The sequence below is a fragment of the Toxoplasma gondii genome, chromosome VI (genome assembly GCF_000006565.2).
Source record: "Toxoplasma gondii ME49 chromosome VI, whole genome shotgun sequence".
In the NCBI taxonomy this organism is placed as follows: Eukaryota; Apicomplexa; class Conoidasida; order Eucoccidiorida; family Sarcocystidae; genus Toxoplasma; species Toxoplasma gondii.
The window spans coordinates 2095767-2118282 of record NC_031473.1 but is presented as its reverse complement, the minus strand read 5'-3'; the positions used below and the strand labels follow the sequence as shown (position 1 = coordinate 2118282).

Genomic DNA, 22516 nt, shown 5'->3' with positions numbered 1-22516 from the left:
CGTTTCTGTCGGTTGTCTTCCTCTATATGAACGTCTTCCAAGTACGAAGTTTTAGAATCACGTCCACTCCCAGCAGACGACAATGTCAGGTGACAGTGGGTACTGGAGCACACCTGAGGTTCGGCGCTTACGTGTCTGGTGACAAGGCAGTAAGGAGAAAGGTTTCTGCCTTCTTCTGCATCGCTTCAGTATCCTGATCATGTACAGCTGCGGCTGCTCGGAACGCTGAGATGACGTTTTTTTCTTCATTCTGGCCAGCATGGCTTCCGCATTTGTCTTGTTCACTTCGCTCACACAATCCGACAACGTGGTCAACTTCCATCGGTGTGACTCGTGAATCCTTATCTCCAGTGTAAACGCCGTCCTCTCCGGCGGCGTCCCGCACACGGTTAGTCTGGGCAGTCAGGCGGGACGAACTTTCCACCTCATGGTAACAACTCTGCACTATCAACCTCAAAATGTCGTGTGGAGCCTCAAAGATTTCTTCCGTTAAGTCAGCGCTGTTTATCCTCTGATGCAATTCGGCAATAAAATGCTGCATCCGGCGCCGTTCCTGACGCAAGGCGGTCGTCGCAGCAGCGTGGGGCGAGGCGTCCCCGCCGCATACGTCGCTTGGCGATGTGCTCGGAGCTGATTTTTCTTCCAGAGGTACAGTCTCTCCAGCAACAAACATTCCCATGAGCCGCCAAGCTTCCATAGTAGCGCCTACTTGCAGAATGTCTCTGTTGACCTCGTCCGCCAGCTTCTGCATCGAACAACGCTCCCTCAGTGCCTTGGCTGATCCCGCTACCGCAGCGTGCGCTCCCCACAAGCCCAATGACACTCCCAGAACTCCCCGCCAATATCGGCCCTCATAACCATCTGTGGGCAGCCCTTGTTCGCTCTCTGTATCACAAGGGGCGACCAGCGCAGCAAGCAGATTAGCAGTCGCACCAGCATAGCATCTGGCATTCTTTGCTAGCAGCTCCTCTGGCAACACTGCCTCCGTCCGCTTCCCGCATCGTGGTACGTCCGTCGAAGTGCTCACGGATGTCGAAGCCGGATTTCCCGAATGACCCGCACCGGAGCAAGCCCTTGGCCCAACTGCCAGCAATCTGAGCTGCTTTGATGTGTCAAGTACGTCCAGCATGCTTTGATTTTGATGCCGACGAGCAGCGTCCGTCAGTTCCACAGAGCCCAGCTTGAATGTGTCAACCTTCCGCATGATCAATTCTGTCGTCCTGTTGCACAACGCTGCAGCCGAGCAGCGCCCGTGCTCAGGCTTTTCAATACTCTCCTCCATACTCTCACTCGACCTTGAACTGCCAAGACTCTGCTCGGCATCCTCAGAGTCTTGTTCCTCGTTGTTCGCCGACGTTGATGACGCCAGCGCCGTGAAGAATCCAAGAAGGGTGAGCCATCTCGCCTTCTCCTTCGTTACATAAGTCAGCGGCTCCGTACCTTGTGGCTCGATAATCGCCAGCGCCTGGGAGCTGGCGTTGCGCGGTGCAGGTAAGTTCCCGTCATTCTCTTGGGCATTCACATCCAGGCAACGAAGGCCCCGTTTTCTCCCGGAAATCGCTTGTTTGTTTCTCTGCGTCACAAACCAGTGAAGCTGACGTCGGAGCCGAAGCGCCGCGGCTACCAAGTGCCGGGCGCCTGCAATAGTGGCGTGTTCCAGCATCTCGGCGCACATTTCAAAGGTGTGTCCTGTCCAAGCCGCGCTGTCTAACATGGCGGGCACGGAGGTCGCCACCTCAAGATGGGCGAGGTGAAGATGCCCGGTATCTGCCCCGGGAAAAGACACTCCAGTCGTACCACGGACCTCGTCTCCCGGAAACTTTATTTCAGGTCCGAGTGTCGGGCCCCCACTGATGGAAGTGCCGCGACTGTGGGTATCCTCGAGGAAGTTGGAAATCCGACCGGCAAAATCCGCAACCGTTACCAGAGCCCGAGCAGGCAAGAGGCCCACCTGCAGCAACTTGGCAGACTGTCGGTGTGTTTCGTCTCCATCTGCCTCGCTACAAGATTTCGATCCACTGACGCCATCAACCATCATGTGTGATTGATCCCCGCGCATGCACGAGGCCTCAGCGGCGAATGCCGCGATATCGAACAACGCAGACAGTGTGCATGAAATCGCTTCCAGACCCAGTCCTGTCTGGTCCGCGAGGCACATTGTTCCTTGGGGCATCTGTTTGTGTCCGGAGCCTGTAAAGGAACTCTCCGCTCTTGACTCACCGCGCACCTGCCTCTTCTGGGACGGGGCTTTCGATTCGCCTTCCCAGCAGAAGGCAACAAACGCCGACGACGCTTCCACTAAGGCAGGCGGAAAACATTTTCTGAAGTCCATGTTCTGTCGTTCTCCGTCGTTGCCCGCCTCAGTGGTGCCCTGCGGCGCGTCAGTTCCTCGTGATGTTGTTACCGACGCCCCGCAGCCCGTGGAGGTGAAGAACAAGGGCGCAACAAGTTGGAGATGCTCAACAAGCTCCTCTGTGAGGCATATGACCGAAGCTGTGCGTGCCCCTGATGATGCATTTGCATTCTGCTCTTCGGCAGCCGCTTTCTCGCCGTCACCAAACGCTTTCCCACATTCACCTGCCAAAGCTAGTGCTCCCGCCCGCCAAACAAGGAACGCATGCTGTAGAACAGCGAGCCTCGTGTGAAGTCGTGTGATTCGCGTGACAGCAGAGCAACCGCCTTCAGACCACCGGGAGGTATTCACGCCCGTTGTTACCAGGATCTGGCTATCTACGGTCGACTCAAGCACCTGACTGTGTCCACTGACTCCGTCCTGGTCCCGAGATTGCGCCAGCAGCAAATACCAGAGGAGCTGCCGTTCAATGTTTCTTGCACGGATTACCTGCCCCTGTTCGTAGCAGGTGCCAGCCGCTCTCAGGAGGGCACCAAAGGATACTGCGTACTTGAGGAAACGCGGCGTCGGAGTAGAGAAAAGGTCGTGTGCGGAAGTGCAAGCAGTTCGAGAGGCCTCCCCGCGACCGTTTTCCGGGACATCCTTGCCTCCGCGGGCATCCCCGCCTATCGCTGGCCTGCTCACGCGACGAAGAAAGGAAAGCAATGACGGCAAGGTAGGTGCGGAATGCGCGAAAGCCTCGGCAGTCTGCATTGCGAAGTCAATGCTGTGTGGCTGCCCGCTGCTGAATGAAGGCAGTGGAACCGAACCGGGAATCGCGGCGGGGACTGACGACAAAATCACGGCAGCCTGTTGTAGAGCGCGAAGGAGCCAGGAGGCAAGGGAACGCACCGACGGCTGCATGCGATGCGTCAGGAAAATCGATGCTGTGAGATCGGACACCCCACCACTGGTGAAGTATGTGGGCTTCCTGCGTGAAGAAGGTAATTCGCTGTCCGCAACGGAACTCCTTCGCGGGTTATGACGAGTGCTCAACTCGCCTTCAGTTTTCTGTGGGGACCCGGCCAGCGATATCTGTCTTCCTGAACAACCGCCAGTCCAACAATCGACCCTCACCAGTTCGCCCAGGGTTAAAATTGACTGTCTCAGGGCAGAGTCAGAAAAGGCATGTGGGCATGCATTCACCACGCAAAGAACTGACGGGATCAGGCTGCGCAGCAGAAGAGTGACAGTGGGCTTAGCAGCTGCCAGCGCTTCGTTGGCCAACCTTGCGTCCATCGTCCTCCTGGCGACAGTCTCCCTTTTGTCACGGAGCAACATCCCCTCCTGAATAGCGAAGCTGTTTTGCTCCACGAGCGAAGGTCTCCATGACGTCTGAGGGCCGCGTAAGTCGACGGCTGCGTCGAGGTCAGATTCGATGCCGCTGGCACTGGGGCAAGTCCCTACGGGGTCGCTGAACGGGTAGGCTTTGAGGAGGAACTCGTGGAGGTGGTTGAGGCACACAAAAGCCTCCGTCAGAACGGCTAGGTCTACATTGTGCTTCTGGATCGCTTCTCGGATCTGCGGGCCGCTCCCATCATGCTGTCGAGAATCAGGTGAGACTGCAGAACCCTGACGATGATTTAGTGAGACCTGCTGGCGGATTTCTGAAACGAGGTTGTCAAACGCTCGCAGAAGTGCATCGTGTAGCGACAGGAGAAGCGTTGGAGTCACCAGAGAGAAAACAGCATCTGTATATCCAGAGAACCTCTCCGCGTCGTCGTGATGAGAATATCGTTTCGTCTCCCAGTGAAAGGGTATTCCGGTCGCTTGCATGTGAGACAAAAGCAGCACGCAAAAGGCTGATCCTCGTCGAGCTCCTGAAGCGCAGGTGCCGTTGGCGACACCCCCAACATATGGTTCAGGGGGCTCTGCCACCTGTGTCTGGTTTCTCAGGGATGTGTCAGTGTCTGTGCCAATTCCTACTGCGGAAATACGCCCATGGACACCTGTTCTGTCGGACATGCCGGAAGAAACATGAATCCTGGGAGAGAGGAATTTTGCTGCCCACGCATCGAGATCCGCTCGCGTCTTAGCTTTGACAAGTTGCCGAGAGGCGACTAGTCGAGCAGGCAACAGCACTGAGCGGAGAGCCGCTTCGAAAGCATGCAACAGGCTGCGAAGCAGATGCATTTCCTCTAGAGATGTAGCAATCTCATCGTCGCCGCCGCCAGCGATTGGCGGTGTCCATCCCATTCCTCGATCAATTTCGGTGCATTTGCCAGCCGGTTGCCCGCCGTAAGCTTTGGGGATTGTTCGAGGCGTTTCTTGACAAGACTCGACACTTTGAGCTCCCCTGGTGTTCGACAGATTCCAGCTCGCGAGTGTTTTGTAGGCATCCAGTACTGGGGGAAGGCCACTGACTATCCTCTGCCCGGCTGCAATCTCATCCCCTTGAAGACGATGACGAAGTGCAGACAATGCAACGAAGGCACTCCCTGCAGTTTCGGCATTTTCCGACAGAGCGGCGACAGATGCGAGCAGGTACTCGTGCGATAATGGATCGACGCGAGGTGATAAAGAGCACAGAGCCGCTCCCGCGATTGTCTCGTCCTGTGGCGCCTCAGATTCACAGCCCCTGCGCTCCCGCTTTCCACGGGCTCGCGAGCTTTGGGTCTGAGGAGACATAGGCCCGTCTCCGCATGCAGCAGTACCGGTCTGCCTTTCACCATGTACCGGCTTTGTCCACGCGTGCGGCGCATTGGGCGCGCCGCAGACTCCTGACAAAAATGCAATACGCTGGAGCAGTTCCTCTGCCGAAGCGGTGTGAGAGACAACCATCTGCAGAGCGATGGCGAGGTCGCCTAGGGTCGCGGCGTGTGTCTGGAAGTCATGTCGAGATTGAAGGATCGACAAAAGCAGTGCTAGCTCAGTGCGAATCTGTGCCGCGGGTCCAGTTGGCATGTAACCAAGAGTCGCTGCGGCTGAGGAGGTTGTGCAGAGGAACTGGAGGGCCGGTTGGAGAAGGTCCTGTGAAGAACCCGGAAGCATGATGCCAGTGAGACTATCAGCTTGGAAGGCCGCACGAGATCGCTGCTGCGCGGCCCGGCTTTGAGAAACAGCGGTGTTCTGGCCGTGTCCTTCATTGCCGGGCACGTCACCCCGATGACTAAAACTGGACGCCTGCGACTCGAGAGATGCTTGAAGAAGGAACAAAAGAATTAGACTCCACAACGGACTGCCGCCAAAGGCATCCGCATACCTCCACAAGAGCGAAGTGAACAGTTGACTAAAATGGACACAGTTCACGAAGCGGTTGGAAGTCCCGTGACCGTCGCAGCCATCGTCAGCAACGAGTGTGGAAGTGCTGCAGGGATCCTCTTGGTCCGCTTCTGCCAATCGGCAAGTCGACAGGTACGTTCGACACCAGCCCTGAAGACAACCCCACGTCACCCGTGTTCGCGCCTTCCTCCCAAAACTTGAATGGTGCGCCATGTCGGCCAGGCCTCGTAGCCCTTCAGCAAGTAGTGGTTCAGCAAAACCTTCCCGCAGATGCTGCAGAACCCTCTGAACGGATTGATCCTCCCTTGATGCAGAACCCGTGGCTTGGCATTCGTCCTCCGCCACGTTTCCAGTCTCTCCTGCTTCTAAAGAGTCGCCCTCGCCCGTGCACCCGTCGCTGGTGCGTGACGATCTGGAAAGGAATATCCGCCGTGCCAGCTTCATGAACCTCTGAAACTCACTGCCTGCGAGTTTCTCCATGAGACCAACGAGTCTAGCGTGAGTCCCCCCCATAGCAGCCGCGAGTGCATACGTCTCGTTGTCGCATCCAACGAACTCCGCAACAGCGATTCTGATAGCGTCCATGTGTCCGGCCACATCGCAGAGCTCGACCGGCATGCTGTCGTCCCGGTGCTGCATTCTCTTCCAGTCCAAAAACGCTCCTAGAAGTTTTAAAGTGACAATCACGGACCCCTGTTGACCCGGCTTGAAATTCGGGCCGGTCGCGAACCTGGTGGATGGGGATGTCATACTTTCGTCCAGCAAAGGTTGAACCCAGGCTGCAGCGCAGCTCGTCAGTACGGTAGAGCGAAGACCTTTGGTTGGGGTGTGTTCGTTGACTTCCGTGAGAAACTCGAGGGTACGCGGGGCTCTGTCTCCTCCATCGAACCGAAGAAGGGCACTCACGAACCTCTGGAAAGCCACTGTCACGCCGTTGCCAAGCTGCGTGGGTATTGACGGTGAGTGTTTGAGCGTGGCAACATGTGGGCCCCCCTGAGTGCGATCGTGGCCAACGGAGTCAGTCAGGCACTCGACAGCGTCATTGGTGCCAGTATATGCTGTAGTCTCGACATCCTTGTCCTCCTGTACGTCCGTAACTGACTTTTGGTACGTGGTGGCTCCTGCTGCTGATTGAACGAAGACTTCCAGGCAACGGTTCCTGAGTGCGTTTGAAAGAGCTTTTGCTCGTTCGGTGTCGGCTGTCAAGAAAATTCGAAATCGAGGGTGCGGGCGCAGCCGACGAGGTCTTCCTGATTCAGTGAGAAGCAGCTCGCCATTCTCTTCTAGCACGGCGTTCAGTCGGTCTAAGACCGCCGGTGGACAGAGGTGTGCGTCGCGGAGAAGCAGCCAACTCCCACGCTCAACAGCCATCACCAATGGGCTGTCCTGCCACTTGAACCGTTGTGAAGCTCCTTCCGCACCCCCACTACAATGCTTTGACTCTGATGTCGCCAGCTTGACGAGCCGTCGATTGAGACGCTTCGCCTCCACTCCCAAGAATCGAAGACTTTCTCCCATACAGTTACCGCGATCTAGGGAGAGCTGACGGCCGTCTGAGACAAGGCCTCTCGGAGCGAGGCCTGACACTTTCACCATAATTCGCAATACGCTTCTGCACGCCTCCCTCAGAGACGCGAATCCGTTCCCTGCTTGGTGCTGCGCGTTTCCGCCGTCATCACCAGCGGCGTTGTCAGGTCCAGTCGCCCCGCTGGAACCCCTGATGAATTGCAGTCTAGCACGACCTGTCTGCAGCGTGCTCAGGCTCTGCTCGAAATCAGCAGCCCCTAACGCTTGCTCTGGCAAAGTGACACACCTCTGAATATAGCTCAGGGCAAGAGAATCAACTTGCGCAGCGATTTCCAGCAACTCTCGGAAGTCGTCCGCATTTTGGAACGAGCCGAAGAGATCCGACGAGTCCATCGTTGGAGAAAGCCGCATCTCGCATAAGGGCTCACGAAGCGCGCTCGCCAGCCATCGAACAACACTCGACTTTCCTGAGAATAACGACATACCACATTAGCAGTATCAGGCAAGGTGTAAGCAATAGCAACAAGTCCATTCGCAAGCGCCGCTACGGCTGGCGTCCCACCAAATGAACTTGGGTTTACACATGGCGCAGCATACATTCCAGTGCTTCCCCCCTTCCCAGTTGCATAGGCGAGGGGAACCGCAGAACCTTTAAGTATCGAATGGATCCTGTCATCAGTCGAGTGGACGTAGGTAGTTGGCTGTAGGCATTTCACAGTGTGCAGAACTGGCTGTTCTCATGTTTTGAGGGGTGCTGCACCCGTTCAATGGTGGGCGAAAAAGGAGGAAAAGGCACAGCTTTTCTTCGAGTCTATTCGCGCCACTTACCGCTTCCGGAGTCGCCGACGAGTAGAACAGGCCACTTCGCTTTCACCGCACAAGCCACGGCGCCGATTAGCATCCTCTGAGAATCGAGAAGAACTGCCATGTCGTCATTCGACGTGACCGCACCACGAGGCACCGTTGCTCCGGTAGTCACTTCCGATCGAGATTGTCCGCCCTTTTCGTTTTGGCATGAGGTCGCCTCCACAGGTAAAACCATTTCACCGATCCAAAGATTGCCGTCACTGCCGTCGAAACGCAAGAAGTCCAGATATCGCTTGTAACAGGAAGATCTGGAGGCTGCAGACCCAACGCTCGAGCCGGGTGGCAGGCGCTGACACGGCGTGCAGTCGATTCTTGACTGGGACTCACCTCCTTCCTTGATAAAATGACGGCCCCAGTAATGCCAACATCCGAGCCGTTCGCCAGTTGATGGCTTGTCCCCCGGTGCATACTCGGCCCGCGCTGAATCGTCTTCTGTTTTCTGTGGATTGCCTCCACACATCCCTACCCTTTCAAAACAGTGTTGGAGGCAGGCAGCTGCAGCATCAACATCTTTCTTGCAGCGAAGCCGTGAAAGGAGAGTGACGGCGATGGCAACACGGAAGTCCCGAGAAGGAAGCTGCACACAAGCCGGGCAGAACAGTGACAACGAATGAAATCAACTGATTCCACAACAGTGTCAGCACCGCGTTGGTTGAATCGCCACCGTGATGTAAGGGGACGACAAAAACTGCAAAAACCTTGTTGCTGCTATTCCTTCATAGGCGTTATTCTGGAGCATCTGTGTTCTTTGCTGCCTCATCACAAAAGGGGATGCCAAAGTTCACCCAACGTCGACGACGAATACTGTAAATTCACTCGATTTCAAGCGTTTGCGTGTTTTCACGCGAGTCGTGCCACCTTGCCTGCCTACGGAAGCAACCGTAGTGTGGCACAACCGCACACGAGTTCATACTTCGGTCAGAACGACCTTATCTAAAAGCGGGATCCCCCACCGTATTTTCCCCAGCTCCTTCATTTGTCGACGTCACTTACTCCCTCGGAAATCAATCGCATCACTTTGACGACATCCCTAACGTTCCACTCCCACTCTTCTCGACCATGGAACGCTTTTTCCCACGAGACTCGACGAAGCGCCAGCACCGACTGAACGACGCACGACGAGAAAAGTGCAGACTTTCTGTGCAGTGTGTTAACTGCGCTGCTCCGGCTGAGTGTGAGGATGTTCGACGCGATAGCCCTCAGATCACTCGGTCCCAAGTCGGCCACAGACAGCTTGTAGAATCGATTCAAGAACGACTGCGGCAAACCTTTCCGACCGCTCACTCCCCGGGTCTGCGGAGCAGGATGCGTTTTGCCACCTTTTTTCTGCCCCATCAGCTCCGCATCCAAGCTGCTGTCTTCAAGCGCATCTGCTCGCCCGTCGGAGCTGGCGCTGTTCTGCCCTGCTTCCCACACCTCTCCTGACTCCATTCGCGCTGCCGCAGGGTTTTGCGTCGCAAACAGACAAAACGATGGTGGCGCAATTAGAGGCACAGGAGAGCATGGAAGGAACAGGCAACGCCGATGGTCGAGAAGCGAGTTCAGACCCTCCAGCGTCGCCTGACTTGCCAGATTGATCTCGTCGAGCAAAATCCAGTCTCCACTCCGAACGGCACGCGTCAAGATCCCGTCGACCCAACTGCACACAAACGCAGATCGCACGAAGCAGACTCTGAGGCCTTATCTTTACTATAGAAGAGAACTCCCCACAGAGTTGTCAAGGTTGCTCGAAGAGAGGTCATTTGACGGATACACCACCTCATCAACAGCAAGAACATTGGCTGCAGTTAATGTGCACCTGAGATCGTTGTTGCACATATGATATGTTGAGACGTGTTTAGGCGTACCGGAAACGTGAAGAGGAGTCTGTTTGTGTGCCTTCCGACTCCGTCCCACCCTCCCGGAAAGGATCCTTTTTTCCAGGAACAAGGTTCGGCGCACTGTCGCCAACTTCCGCTGGTTCTGTCGGCTCTTCTTGTTCTTCTTCCTCAGAACCGCCGGGTACGAACATGCCAATTAAATCGCTCAGCTCTGAATCTTCACTCATATTCATGCGGACAAGACGGCGTCCACAGAGTGCTGCAAGCATTCCCAGTGCGAAGGTTTTCCCGGCTCCTGGAGGTCCCTCTAGCAACACAGCGTGTCGACCAGTTGGGGAACGTCGCGCCGGACGGCGCAGCCCCGCCTCAGTCTCTGCAGTCTCCCCGTCATCTTCCAGCGCCGCCTGAACGTCTCCTTGCACCAACAAAAGACATCTTAAAAGTTTCCCCAGTGTCACAATAGTTGCTGGTGATCTGATGACGAAGCCGGCCCGTTCTGCAACTTCAGCACTGGATTTTAGCCGTGATTTCCCGGTCTCATGAGCTGGAAGGCCCGAGGAAGAGTTTTGGTCGATTGCAGACGTTTCCAGATTGTCGATCTGCTTCCCTGGCAGCCGGAACGGGCCAACCGCGAGGCCGCTGAGCCACTTCTTCGGCACCCCAGTGGGCAACGGTTCTTCGGATGAGTTTCTCTCAGCCATGTCTCGCAGTGCCCGTCTCGCCCACTCAAAGCCGTCTTCACCAAACGTTTCGATGACCTGCTTCCAGGACAGCGTCAGAGTGCCTCTTTGACGAAGGGCGACGATCGAGGACAAAAGAGCAGTGGTGTCATCTCGAGAGGAAGTCCCTCTGAACCCGGGCGGTGTGACATCCTTCAGCTTCCTCAGCGGAGCAACTTCTTCAACGTCTGTCACGCCAAGGAACGCCTGAAGCTTTGCTGCTTCTACCAACAGCACCGCAAGGATGGCCCGATGTGCCAGCTGGTAGTTGTTCTGGCTAAGAATGCGTTTTTCGATGAGCTGCTGAGACTCTCGGCTTTCGTCCACGGTGTTGCGCGCCACAAACTCGCCGTCACGCTTGCCTCCATCTAACAGCGCCACCTCTAAATCCACTAGTTCATTCCTACTGACACGCACGTCATTCCCAACGCCAAGCCCATCCAACAGGGTCATGCATCCGCCGTGCACAAAGCCCTCGATCAACGCCCATGCCGACGCTTGAGTGACCAGGCGGGTGGAAGAACTCTTCGGATCGACATGCGCCACGGGTAGCATGGCCAGTTCCCGTCCCCGGTGCAAAGAGTGTAGGAGTCGGGCCTGCTGACTGACAAAGGCGTCCATAAAAGAGACCCAGCTTAAAATGTCACGCACCGATGTGCCCCGCTGAGCATGGCGGCCAAACCATGCCAACACTTTGAGTACAGCCGATGACAAGGCCGTCAAACAGCCTTCTGCACGACAGTCTCCAGAAGAGTCAACTGTCGGTTTCGTGCTTCCACTGGAGTGTTGGCGAATCCGTTTCTCCGCGACAGTGCTGTTGTCGGGACTGGGGCGCATCTCCACTTGAACAAGCTGTCGGATCACGGTCTCGCACGCTGTCGATTCGAGCCGGCGGTTCACCAGGGCTACGGCGTCCTTAGACTCAAAGTCAAAGGAAGGAACGTAGATTTCAGTCAACCTGTTTCGGAGAGCCGGCGACAGTTCTCGCTTGCCAAAGTCGCCCCCAGGGTTCATCGTGGCGAAAAACCTGAAACCTGGAGCAGCCTTGATAATCTCAACATCTCCACCTTTCTCGCTGAGCACGATTTCTCTCGAGTCCTCCAGAAGACAGTTCAGTCGCTCGAGCACCGCATCTTGAGCGAGAGATATTTCGTCCAGCAGAAACATTTGGCCCTGTTTCATCGCTGTTATGATCGGGCCATCTTCCCACTCAAAGACCTGCTGCGTCTTGTGCACTGCTGCCAGCCACTTTGTGCAAGCTTTCATCACGACGTCGACGTAGACGAGACACTTTTCACGATCGCCGTCCGTTTCAAAAGCAACGTTTCCATGTTTATCCGCCAAGTTCTGATCATTCGAAGGGTGCTGAGGCACTGACGGTTGGGAGCTGTCAAATTCCTCGGTCGAGTTGACCTCATACCCATCTGTTCTTTCTTTTCGCCGTTTTGGCTTTTTCTGTTTTTTGTTTATTTGTATGTTGCCAGCATCTTCTTCCTCCTTGTTGTCCGTATGGTGACCTTGCCTGGCAATGACGTCTTCTCTGCGGTCATTCTTGTCCTGTCCCCCGGTAGGGTTGGGGGTTGATATTTCAAAATCTCGACTTCTCTTCTGGTGAGAAGGCGCGTCCAAATTGCAGAGAGCGTTCCGATTTACCGTCTTCGTCCCGCTAGCCAAGGAACGCTTGAGTGCCGCCTTAATTGCGCGGCATATCATTTCTGCACATCTGACCCAGTCCCCGCCAGCTGCAGTCACGGCCGCACCAAGTGCTTTAGATGAGCCACCCAAGAACCGCATGGCGTCAGCAGTGTGGGCGGTAGCAGCCTCTTTGAATGCTGCCGGGAGATCCGATGGCGATACGCGTGAGCACAGATTCTCTTCAATGTCGCATGAAATTTCCTCGTCGCTGGTGAACGTCAACAAGCGTTTCAAGAATCGCCTCTGCTGTCGCTCATCCTCCTCAGCGCGTCGAAGTCTCTCTCTACCAACTGGCTTCATGCCACCAAGCAGATCTGCCGCTTCCATTTGCAGAAAACAGTTGAACATACTCATCAAATTCGTGTCGTCAACGTTTTTCGGGATCTGTACAGCCTGGCAGACTTCGTCTTTCGTCCCTGTCGAGGTATCCCGCAAATGTTCATGACTCCCGTTCGCCGGCGCACCGGTCCCGTGACCCTCGACCCACGCTACCAGCTCGCACGTTGCAGTTTTCCCTCCACCAGTCTCTCCAACTAGAAGCGCGGGTTCATCAAACGAAACACAGCGAAGGAGAAGGGCCAGAAGGCGGCACGAACTCTCTGTGAAAACAAAGGGTAGACACGGAGGCAGCCGTGATTCACCTCTACTCGGCCCTCGAGGACTGCTTGGCTTCATACCATCCGCTTCAGCATTTGGCAGTTCCGCCCCATCCTCCCTACGCGTCTGTTCTGAAGCTGTCGTCGGCTCCCTAGCTGGCATGCAGCCCTCTGACGAATCAGACGCCGACAAAACATCTGCTATTTTTTCCTCCAAACGCTTGCGGAATTGCTTAACATAGGGATCCGCCGTGTAGTCGATGGTGAGGTGCTTCGGGTGGCGGGCGGTCGACTTGAGGCAGTGGCGCTCAATGGCCTCCCGCACCACATCTCGCTCGTCTTGGTTACGCAGTCGCTCCCCGATCAATATCCAGCCTTCCAGTGCCACTTCCTCCAACGACGAAGGAGCCGGCGCCGACGCGTGAGCTGCGGCGGCCGCCTCCGACGGCCTCTTCGCATCAGAGGCGAGTTGCCCTTTGCTACGACTTTGCATAGTCGCAACGCTGTCTTTTACGCAGGTTCGCTCCTTGTCGGGGCCGGAATCAGTCGCAGTGACCGGGGAGTTTCCGACTCGCCGACCCCACCGAAGAAGGTCGCGAATTGTCATGAAACTGTGAGATCCAGAGAAAACCTGCACAAAAAAGGAGCATCACCTCAGAGGTTGGCGCGTGTGATCATCAACTCCGTTAATTGCAACAACTTATATACTCACCAGAAAAGGTTGTTTATATACACCTAGTGACATCAACTTGCCTTTTTGAGCGAATCGACCTCGGAACTCCGCCGCCTACTCGTGGCGCGTCTCGGTGATTGATACATGCAAAGCTACAGCAGATGTGAGAAGGGCTGGAGCCATACGTGTACAACGAAGTCCCTCTAGAAGCGTCGTCAAGCAGCGTCCATTACATAACAGTCTACAACGTTCACAGACGCATCACCGAGCTCACGCCACACTCAGCGATTCGCACAGGTGTTGAAGGCGCAGGTTCCACGTAGACATTCTTGAGCGATGACTATCAGACAGCAGAGAACGGTATTGGCTGCCACTATAGGGCGTAGAAATTGGCTTATCAGAGAGAACATAATCGGATTCCGGTTACTGACAGCGTGCAAAATGGTGTGGCACTCAGCAGTCGACGCCTGGTCCATGGGGAGACTCGTGTAGACGACTCTCTCGACTTCCGTCATGGTTGCGAATGAACGAAGCACAATGGTATCAACAGAAAAACAAGCACAGCCGAAGTCTCTGCCGACAATCACAGAATGCACCACATGGCTGCGTTGCTTTACTATCTTCAAACAGTTACGACCACGCATCAAACGGGACTTTTGAGCCTACAGAGCTGCGGGAACGCTTTGTCGCAAGTTCCGTGTAGGTACGTAGAATAGCCTGCGCGCGAGAGAGCGGCAGTTTACACCGATGCTGGAGCATGACGAGGAGGTCAGAGGATGGGAAGTCCGTGAAGAAAACCTCGACGAACCGATTCCGGAACGCCCTCGACAAATTCTTGCGACCGCCGTACTGGCCCAAACAAGACGGGTTTTGCGTGGCAAACAGCTGAAAGTCTGCATGTGCCTTCACTGTGGTGTTCGTCTCAGGGATAAACAGTTCGCGGTTATCATCCAGCAAACGGTTCAAGCCTGAAGGTATTTGAAAGACACAATCTCCATGTTAATGACGTGAGCTGGCTGACGCACTGCGTATGGGTATCGTTTGTGAAAGGGTGCATAGAAGCCGCCAAGAAGCAAAAAAACAGCACGGCCTATCCGTGGCAGTGTTTACAAGCCCTTTTCTTCCGCTCGTTATTAGAACTCATTTGTGATACCCTAAAACTGAACCTCGGCGGAGTGTGTTTGTTTCACAGCTGCGACATACCTTCGAGTACCTCGCTGGGCGCGAGATTTAGCTCGTCAATTACGACCCAGGAACCTTCCCTGGCCGCTTTGACAAGCGGGCCCTCTTCGAAGACGATATCCCCCTTCTCGCCGCACACGTACTGGCCCGTGTACTCCTGGACATCTGTGTGCTCATGATTATTGATTCGCAAAAACGCGTGACCTGTCAGCTTAGCAAGGAACGACACAACTGTCGTTTTCCCCGCAGATGTTGGTCCTTCTAGAAGAAGCGCCGAACGGCTACCGGATAGATGCCGAGCAAGTGTCCGGAGCTGCGCTCGAACGGATGGAGTCACGACATAGCGCTCGTGAGCTGCGTTGATATCGATGGGTAACGGGCCTGCACCACGCCAAACCAAAATGCACACGGTCCCACATTGTCCCATAGCTGGTACGCATGGTTGTAATGCGTGCATGTGCACAGTGTATCGCCAGTCTGATGCCGCTAGCCACAGTCGACCAGACGTGGACGCCATTTTACGGAACGCGAGATCCTGAGGCCAAGGCTACTGTTTGTCTCATACGTGTGTTCATATCTTATCACGTCGGTTGGTTCTCCGAAGAGATCCAAGCGTGGCACAAAATGAGGTAGCACGTGATTGCGAGTCCTGTCTAGCATGATACTTTGGTTCCTATTTTGAGGCCGTCAGCCGCTGTCCCACGTCAGGTGACAACCAGGAGTGGGGCGACCTGAACCTACCAGCTTTGATAAGATACCCCTCGACCTTGACATAATCGACTTTGCCACCATCACTGGACATGACCAGGGTCACGTCGGCGCGGCCAGCGAGACTCGAATCTTTTTCCTTTGATTTCGCTGCCCGAGACTCGGAACTTCCAGTGCCCGAGCTCCCCAGTGTGGACTGCAACAGCGCCTCGACCACCTTCACGCTACTCGCGGCGAGTGGTGTAGCGAAGGCCGACAACACACCATCCGAGAGGGCGACATGGAGTGGAGTCGGCGACACCGGTCTGCGAACTGCTGCGACGCAATGTTTCAGTGCCCGGACAAGTGTGCGGACGGAAAATGACGGCGGTCGCCGAGAGCCGTCCACGATCTGATACTCGGACGCAAGCTTCCGGAGCTGGAGGTAGACCTGCGCAAGTGAGCGAGAGGGCGGATGTGGCGCCAGACGAACTAGGTAGCTGTCGACGATGGCGACCACGTCCTCCAGCAGCGTGATCTCGTCCACGTAGAGCTCCGTGAACCGGTTACGGAAATCGAAGGGGAGCTCCTTCTTGCCTGTTGCAGCGCTTGTCGGGCCGTCGATGATGGATCCCTCCTTCCCTGTTATAGACCGAGTTCTACAGGGCGAAGCCGGAGAAGTGCCAGAGGCACTGGACATGGTACTCAGACGCGGTGGATTCATACACGCGAAAAGGCGAAAGTTCGGATGCGGCTGAACAGGCGCCCTGCTGCTGTCTTCCAGAACCAAAAACGGTTCTTTAGGATCATCCAGAATTCCCAATAGACGCTGCAAAACATCCGCTGGCGCCAGATTTATTTCGTCCAGGAGCAGCCACTTGCCCGTTCGGATTGCATCGACCAGCAGCCCTTCGCGAAGACTAAAACGAATTGGGGACCTCATTCCATTCGCTTTCCCGCCTCCTGTGTTGCTTGTCACCGCGTGCGATGATGTCGGTGTGCCGGCCAGGGCTGATGCGTCTGTTTTGAGGCCCACTGAACTGAGATACGAGGCGAGCGACGGAGGAGTGGGCCCGCTTTCCGCGACCACCTGCGGATCACGGAGAAGTCGCTCGCATTGATTCGCCAGTCTCTGCCACCTGATTGCTGTCACAGCCGCGATGCTGCCTTCGCCGTGCTGATCGCCGCGTTCTGCCAGGGCAACCTCGGGAGCAGCGCCGTCCATCTGAACAGTTCTGTGTCTCTTGTCATCTGCTTCCGCCTTCAATTTTAGTCCCTTCGCGCGTTCCCATTTCCCGCCTTCCCGAGCTGAAGCATCGCCAGTGACTCCCGTCCCGTTTCCATCAACTGAATCTTTTGCGGCTCTCGCCACAGCCAGAATGAGTTCCAGGACTGCGAGAAATGCTCTGCGGTGCAGTAGGCGCTGGCCGTTCACCAGCAATTGTGGTACATCCAGCTTGTCATGCTGTGGTTGTTTTTCATGTTTTGTCCCTCGGCTGTCCTGATCGGCCTGTGTCGCCACTGTCTTCTTCTTTTTCCTCCTCCCGTTTTGAGTTGCGTCTCGTTCGAAGTTCTCTTCGGTCCCCCGACGCTCCTGAGAATCAGCGAACATCGAGCGTGTTCTGGCCAGCGTGTGCAACAGCGAAGTGCATTCTTGCCACACATCCTTGATGTGGCGTGCTGGATCTTCAACAGGTCGCCACGATCCGATGAGATCTGCCGCCTCGCTTTGCTCGCTGAAGTTGTAGACAACGAGTTCGTGGCCAGTCAGCGCCCCAACGTATGACACAAGAGCTGTCTTTCCACACCCTGTGTCCCCAACCAACAGCAGAGGCTCGCCGTGAACGAGAGCGCCGACGACGTGCTGCAGGAGCCGAAGCTGCGAGTGCGTTGGAGAGTACGGGGAGCCCATGGAGCCAGTCCTGGCAATGCATTCCTGCGTTGAGGAGACAGAAATGTTGCCGAGCTGAGACTCTGTCGCGTTTAGAGCGCTGCGAGTCGGCGTCAACAAATTGGTGTGCTCTTGGTGTGACATTCGCGTCAGCGTGTAAGGCCCAACGACAACACGATCTGATTTCAGCTGCACAGATGGAACCTCCTCCTCGAGGAGGTAGGCAACGAGGATCCTGTCCAGTTGCCACACAGCTGCAAAGCGCGTGGCAACTTCAAGGCGATCCTTCGCGTTCCCTATGCAGCAAAAGAGAGTCCCGACGGCTGCGCGGAGAACTCGCAGCCGAACGGCCTCCGTCAAATGCTTGCCAGAAAAGGCACTCTTGGTCGATGGGGCAATCGTCTTTGCCTCGTTCTCCAGTCGTCTACAGAGCTTCAAGAGGTCTCGCAGCTGAGGCAGCCGACCCCCAGCGGCGCGGTAGAACTCTGTGGCTCTTTGACGCTCCGTGGTCGAGTATTCAACACTCGGCATTGCCACACCTGAAAAGCCACTCGCGGTACCACAGCACGATGCTTGGACTGCTGCGACCACCCGCGCAGCGATCGGATTCACAGCCGGGAACGATTCTTCGATAATGCGAAGAATGTCGCCCTTCGTCGGATGCGGCACATGCAACGTGATCCATGTCCTCAGCAAAGGAGGGGCTTCCATCGCCGGCCGAAAGAGCTGTAACAGGACCTTCTTATCTTTTGTGAGACTACCAGCTGCTCCATCTTGAGCTGTGCATGCAAGGGATGATGGTTGGAGGCCGTGTTTAGTCTGTCGAGATGCCTGAGCCGAGCAAACACGTTCTGCAGCAGACGACCCTTCCAACGGCGTGATGCCGTCTCCTTTCAAGCCCTCAGTGGGCGGCAGCTGGTTAGATGTTGTGCTTGGGAAGCGTATAGCATGCAGAAATGCAGAGAGACCGCCAGTTCCCACCATCTCAGTAGGCGTAATAGTGGCGAAGAGAGCAAACCGGGGGTGTGCCTGCACTACGCGATGCTGTTCGTCGATCACCAGGCGTCCTTCTGTGGCAACGTTGGCCAGAAGTGTCAGCACATTGATCGGCAGCCTTTGAACTTGCTCGAAAATGCACCAACGGCCTTCCGCTATGCAGCGCGTAAGCAGGCCATCCTGCCATGTAAAGAGGCTCCCGCCCCCCCGGCTGCACACCCAGGAGCCTAAAGGCATGCACATATCAGTTCTACAAGATAATACGGGGCTGTTTGTTGAAAATGTTTTGGATGGTATACTGCAAATGGTTCCTACTGCACAGTGTTTTCTTTTTCTTTTTTCCATAAAATTCTCTCCCTTCTCCCTCACGCACCTACCATTCGCTCATGGGAAGCCACAGACACAGCCCACCTCTATCGCCACGTTGTGTATAAAAGCAGTCATTGATTGCCACTCTTTCGAACGGTCTGGTAAGTGTGCATACCAAGAGCGAGCATGCTCGAGTCGTGGGTTTCTACCGGCCACCAAGGAAACACAGAGTGTAGCGTCCACAATTTAGCATACCAGATAACCTGCAGCACGGAGCGGGACCAACATGTGAGCAAGAAAAATCCATATTTATGAAGCATATGACGCCTGCCGGTTCTTCGATATCCAGCAAGTCTAACCTATCGGTTGACGTTGAGTAATCAAGAAAACCGTTTACGGCCATCAGACAGCGTCAACCCACCCCCGTTCTGGGCCTGTTCGACGAAGGTCGTATTCTTCCCCCACTCACCGATAAGAGTCTTGGCATCCGTCTGATCATCCAAGAAAAACGACACTGGCGGCTGCTCCTGCCCCACAATATCCGCGACCCAACGAATGAGAGACGTTTTCCCAGATCCAGAGGGTCCGTGAATGAGAATCGCAGGTCTCGAACGCCCTTGCGCATCTTGACCAGCAACGCAGCAACACCGTAATCTATCAACAAGCTGTCGAGCTGTGGCAGTGGACACAAGGGGTAAAAATGTTGTCGTAGGCGAATTAGCTGACAATCTCCTGATCGACTGTTCCACTTGAGGCGTCAACTGGTGGCTCCTCGTGTCATCGTTTTCGGAAGTCAAAGACAACGTGGAATACCAAAGACTCTCGAAATTGGAGGTGAACTCTGTTACATTGGCGAAGCCTGTTGCCGCAAGAGAGGCGGCTCTTCGAAGAACAAGGAGGCGCGCAAGCGCCCTCCTTTCCAGGAATGAGGAGAGAAAGGTCAACGAAGGGAAGTCGCACCGAACCGGCAGACTGCTTGCTCCGTCATATCCTGGAACGGTGTCGCCTGTCACTCCAAAGAAGAGCTCCGCCTCCCTGAAAGAGTCAATATCGGTCCTGAAGAAACGTTTCAACTCCGTACTTCTCGATTCGCAGCCAGGATCGCTGGCGGTGGTGCCGTCAGATTCACCCGCATTTATATGACAAAAAATGCCAGAGTGGCGAAGGTTCACATGGCCCGTGTCCTTAAGTTTCAGCATTGAAAGGAGGCAGCGGGAAGCCAAAAAAGCAAGCAACGGATCTTGCGACCTCCGCAGAACTAGGCAGACTTCAAAGAGAACAGGCGACAAACGCAGCTGCTCCCTTATACTGCTTGTCTGGCTCGTGGCCTTGCCTCCCTTGAAAGTCGTTGGTTCCTGTGTTTTTGTTTCATCCGCAGTGGAGGTACGATTCCCCGAAGTTTCGTTGTGACAGTCGCGACCTAAAAGAAACCTCCTGAGGACAATTAGGCACTGGCTAGCCCAGAAATACTCCTCGTCTGTCAGAGAGCCATCCAGCGAGTCGTGACGGCTGCTGCCTGTTACTGTGCTCTTGCTCTCGCTTGAGGTTGAGCAATGTCCTGCATCTGGTCCAGAGGTGCCTCCTTCGCTCCTTGCGCGGACAACACGAGCTTGCCCCGCCTCCCCGGTTTTCTCGTGCGGGCGAAGGCGGAAAGAATTCAGGAGTTTCCTGATCGCATCATCTGGATCCGCGACGTACGACGAATCCGCCGATGAACGTCGCTTCGGCGCTCCATTCCGTTTGCCCCTTTCATTCTCTGAGGGCTCTCCGCCCTTCAAAACTGTTGTAGATGCAACTAAAAGCGTATGTCCGACATACTCAGATGCAACGCTACCCAACAGGCGATCGGAAAGCAAGCGACCAGCTAGGATGCAAAGGCAAGCCGAGCGAGTTCCCTGCAAAGTTTCGTCCTCGCCTTGAGAACTATAGGGACCCGTAGAATCCGCGGAAGCAGCGGCAGGCTCGTGCGGCATCCCGAGCGACATCTCCATGCATTCGAAAGTTGGCTCAGTCGGTTTAGAACCTCCGGAGTGTTGAGGAGAATGACTGGGTGGGCGAGGAGTAAGCTTCTGCGCCTGCGCATTTGTTCCAGAAGCCGAAACTCTTCGGCTGCCGAGGCATACATTTCGTCGGAACGTCGAACTGGAGAGAAGCAGAGAAGCAGCGGTGACCGTCGACAGCCGTGGGCAGTGGCGGACGGCCGCTTCAGAAGTTACTGGGCTGACAAGGAGGTCGCGTAAACAGGAGAGGAATTCCGTTTCGATAGAGGTGGACAACGAATCGGACAAAAATGGCGACGGGCCTCCAGAGTTCTCGCAGGGGAACGTAGACCCCCCTGACTCCAACAGTTTCATCAGCGCATGCAGGCGTGCGCGACAACGATGCGTGTAAAGCTTGACATCTTCAGGTAGTCTGCCGAAAACCGAGTCTCGAGAGGTGAGAGATCGCGCCCCGGTGCTTGTGTCAGAAGACTCACCCGAAGGGATAGCGCCTCCAGAGTCTACCGACGCCCGTTTCATCGTACGCGTTTGGACCGTCTCTGCATCCGGAGGGTACGGCGCGCTCTCGTCACTTGACTTCGCGAGGGAAACAGAGCCGTTCTTCTGCCGCTTCCTCGATACGCCGGGTCCCGGTGCCTCCCCAGAGTCAACCGCTCGGTCTCTCGAAATTCCATCTTGAACGGGTATGCTGTTGCTGTGTCCTAGAGCTCCGACCCGCCGAAGGGTGCCCTTTAAGTTGCCTACTCGAAGCTGTTCTGACACCTCTTGGAGAAGAGCGCGAACAAGGGGAAGAAGAGCGGCTGCGATGTCCGCAGCAACACTGGAACTCTCAGAGGCCATGGGTCCTTCTCAAGCTCCCAGGGTACCCGAGAGCATTCGTTGCAGAACGAAAACTGAGAGGCAGAAGCTCGAATTTCAAGACCAGACGAGAAAGTGGGTGACCAAAACTAAGGACCGGTTCAACAAGATAGTCGCAGAGGGAAAGCACAGCGGACGAGTAAGAGGTGATAGGCAGGGTTATTCCGGAAATCGGCTGGTTCACTCGCAGTGATGGCTGCTGTGCCAAAATGAGCGAAAGGAACACATGCAGTAAAGCAGAAGGGAAGAGCTGAACTCTCCGTTCAGACTAAGCGTGTCTACGCAAGGAGTATCAGGGGTATGGACCGCAAAAGTCTCAGTCGATAAAACCCCCACATCTTCGGCAGGTAAAAAGACGAGAGGACGGGGGCAGCAGGGGGAAAGATTTGGAACCTCACGTAGGCGAGAGAGGAACAGTAGTGTATTCCAAAGTTTCAGACACAACGCAGACACGCATGACGAGGGAGCCTCACTGGTCGCTCTGGCTGCGTGGCGCCACGGAGCAGTCGCCTACTGCCAAAGCGAAAGAATGGTACACTGATATCGCCGGTACTGCAGCCAAGTGAAAATAGACGGAATTGCGGTACCGGATGACCTGAAAAACACTTAAGAGGAGCCACAGCTCCGGTAGCTGAGATGCGGGAGCCTCTGGTCAGCACTACAATGTGAGCGATGCAGGAACAAAATTAGTGAAACAGTGGATACAAATAGGCGTGATGGACGGACAAAAGACAAGAGAGCTATTGTAACGTCTGTGAGGCTTTATGTATAAAATTCTTCAGGTCTTCTCTTATTCACAATAACAATCATCCCGCACTGTGGGGCGGCCGAGCTTGAAAGAGCGGCCTCTGTTTGTATTTCATCCATGCACAATTTGCCAGAGTTAAACTTGCCAACAGCATATGAGTGCCGAAAAAGGGTACCAGTGATTGAGTATAAAATGGTATTTCATGTGGCTTATTCCCGCTCCCCTGACGTACCCGTGGCCGTTAGAAGATAGACTTGAGTGTCGATGCTAGCGTGAATGCATGCCAGCATGCAATTTGGAAAATTCACGCGGCCCATCCGCGAGATATTTTCGC

The 22516-nt window shown here is 55.3% G+C and overlaps 1 protein-coding gene across 1 annotated transcript in view; it reads right to left on the bottom strand.

Moving 5' to 3' along the window:
* TGME49_242625 (ATPase family associated with various cellular activities (AAA) subfamily protein) overlaps positions 1-21416 on the bottom strand; it is a gene marked incomplete at both ends in the record, with an annotated part of 34555 nt that extends 13139 nt beyond the window's left edge. Inside the window, 8 exons of the mRNA XM_018780649.1 lie at positions 132-7608; positions 7970-8585; positions 9002-9647; positions 9856-13469; positions 14178-14479; positions 14715-15074; positions 15435-18494; positions 19046-21416. Coding sequence (XP_018637486.1) covers positions 132-7608; positions 7970-8585; positions 9002-9647; positions 9856-13469; positions 14178-14479; positions 14715-15074; positions 15435-18494; positions 19046-21416 — 18446 coding nt within the window. The remainder of the gene's footprint in view (positions 1-131; positions 7609-7969; positions 8586-9001; positions 9648-9855; positions 13470-14177; positions 14480-14714; positions 15075-15434; positions 18495-19045) is intronic.
* Between the last annotated feature and the right edge of the window lie 1100 nt (positions 21417-22516).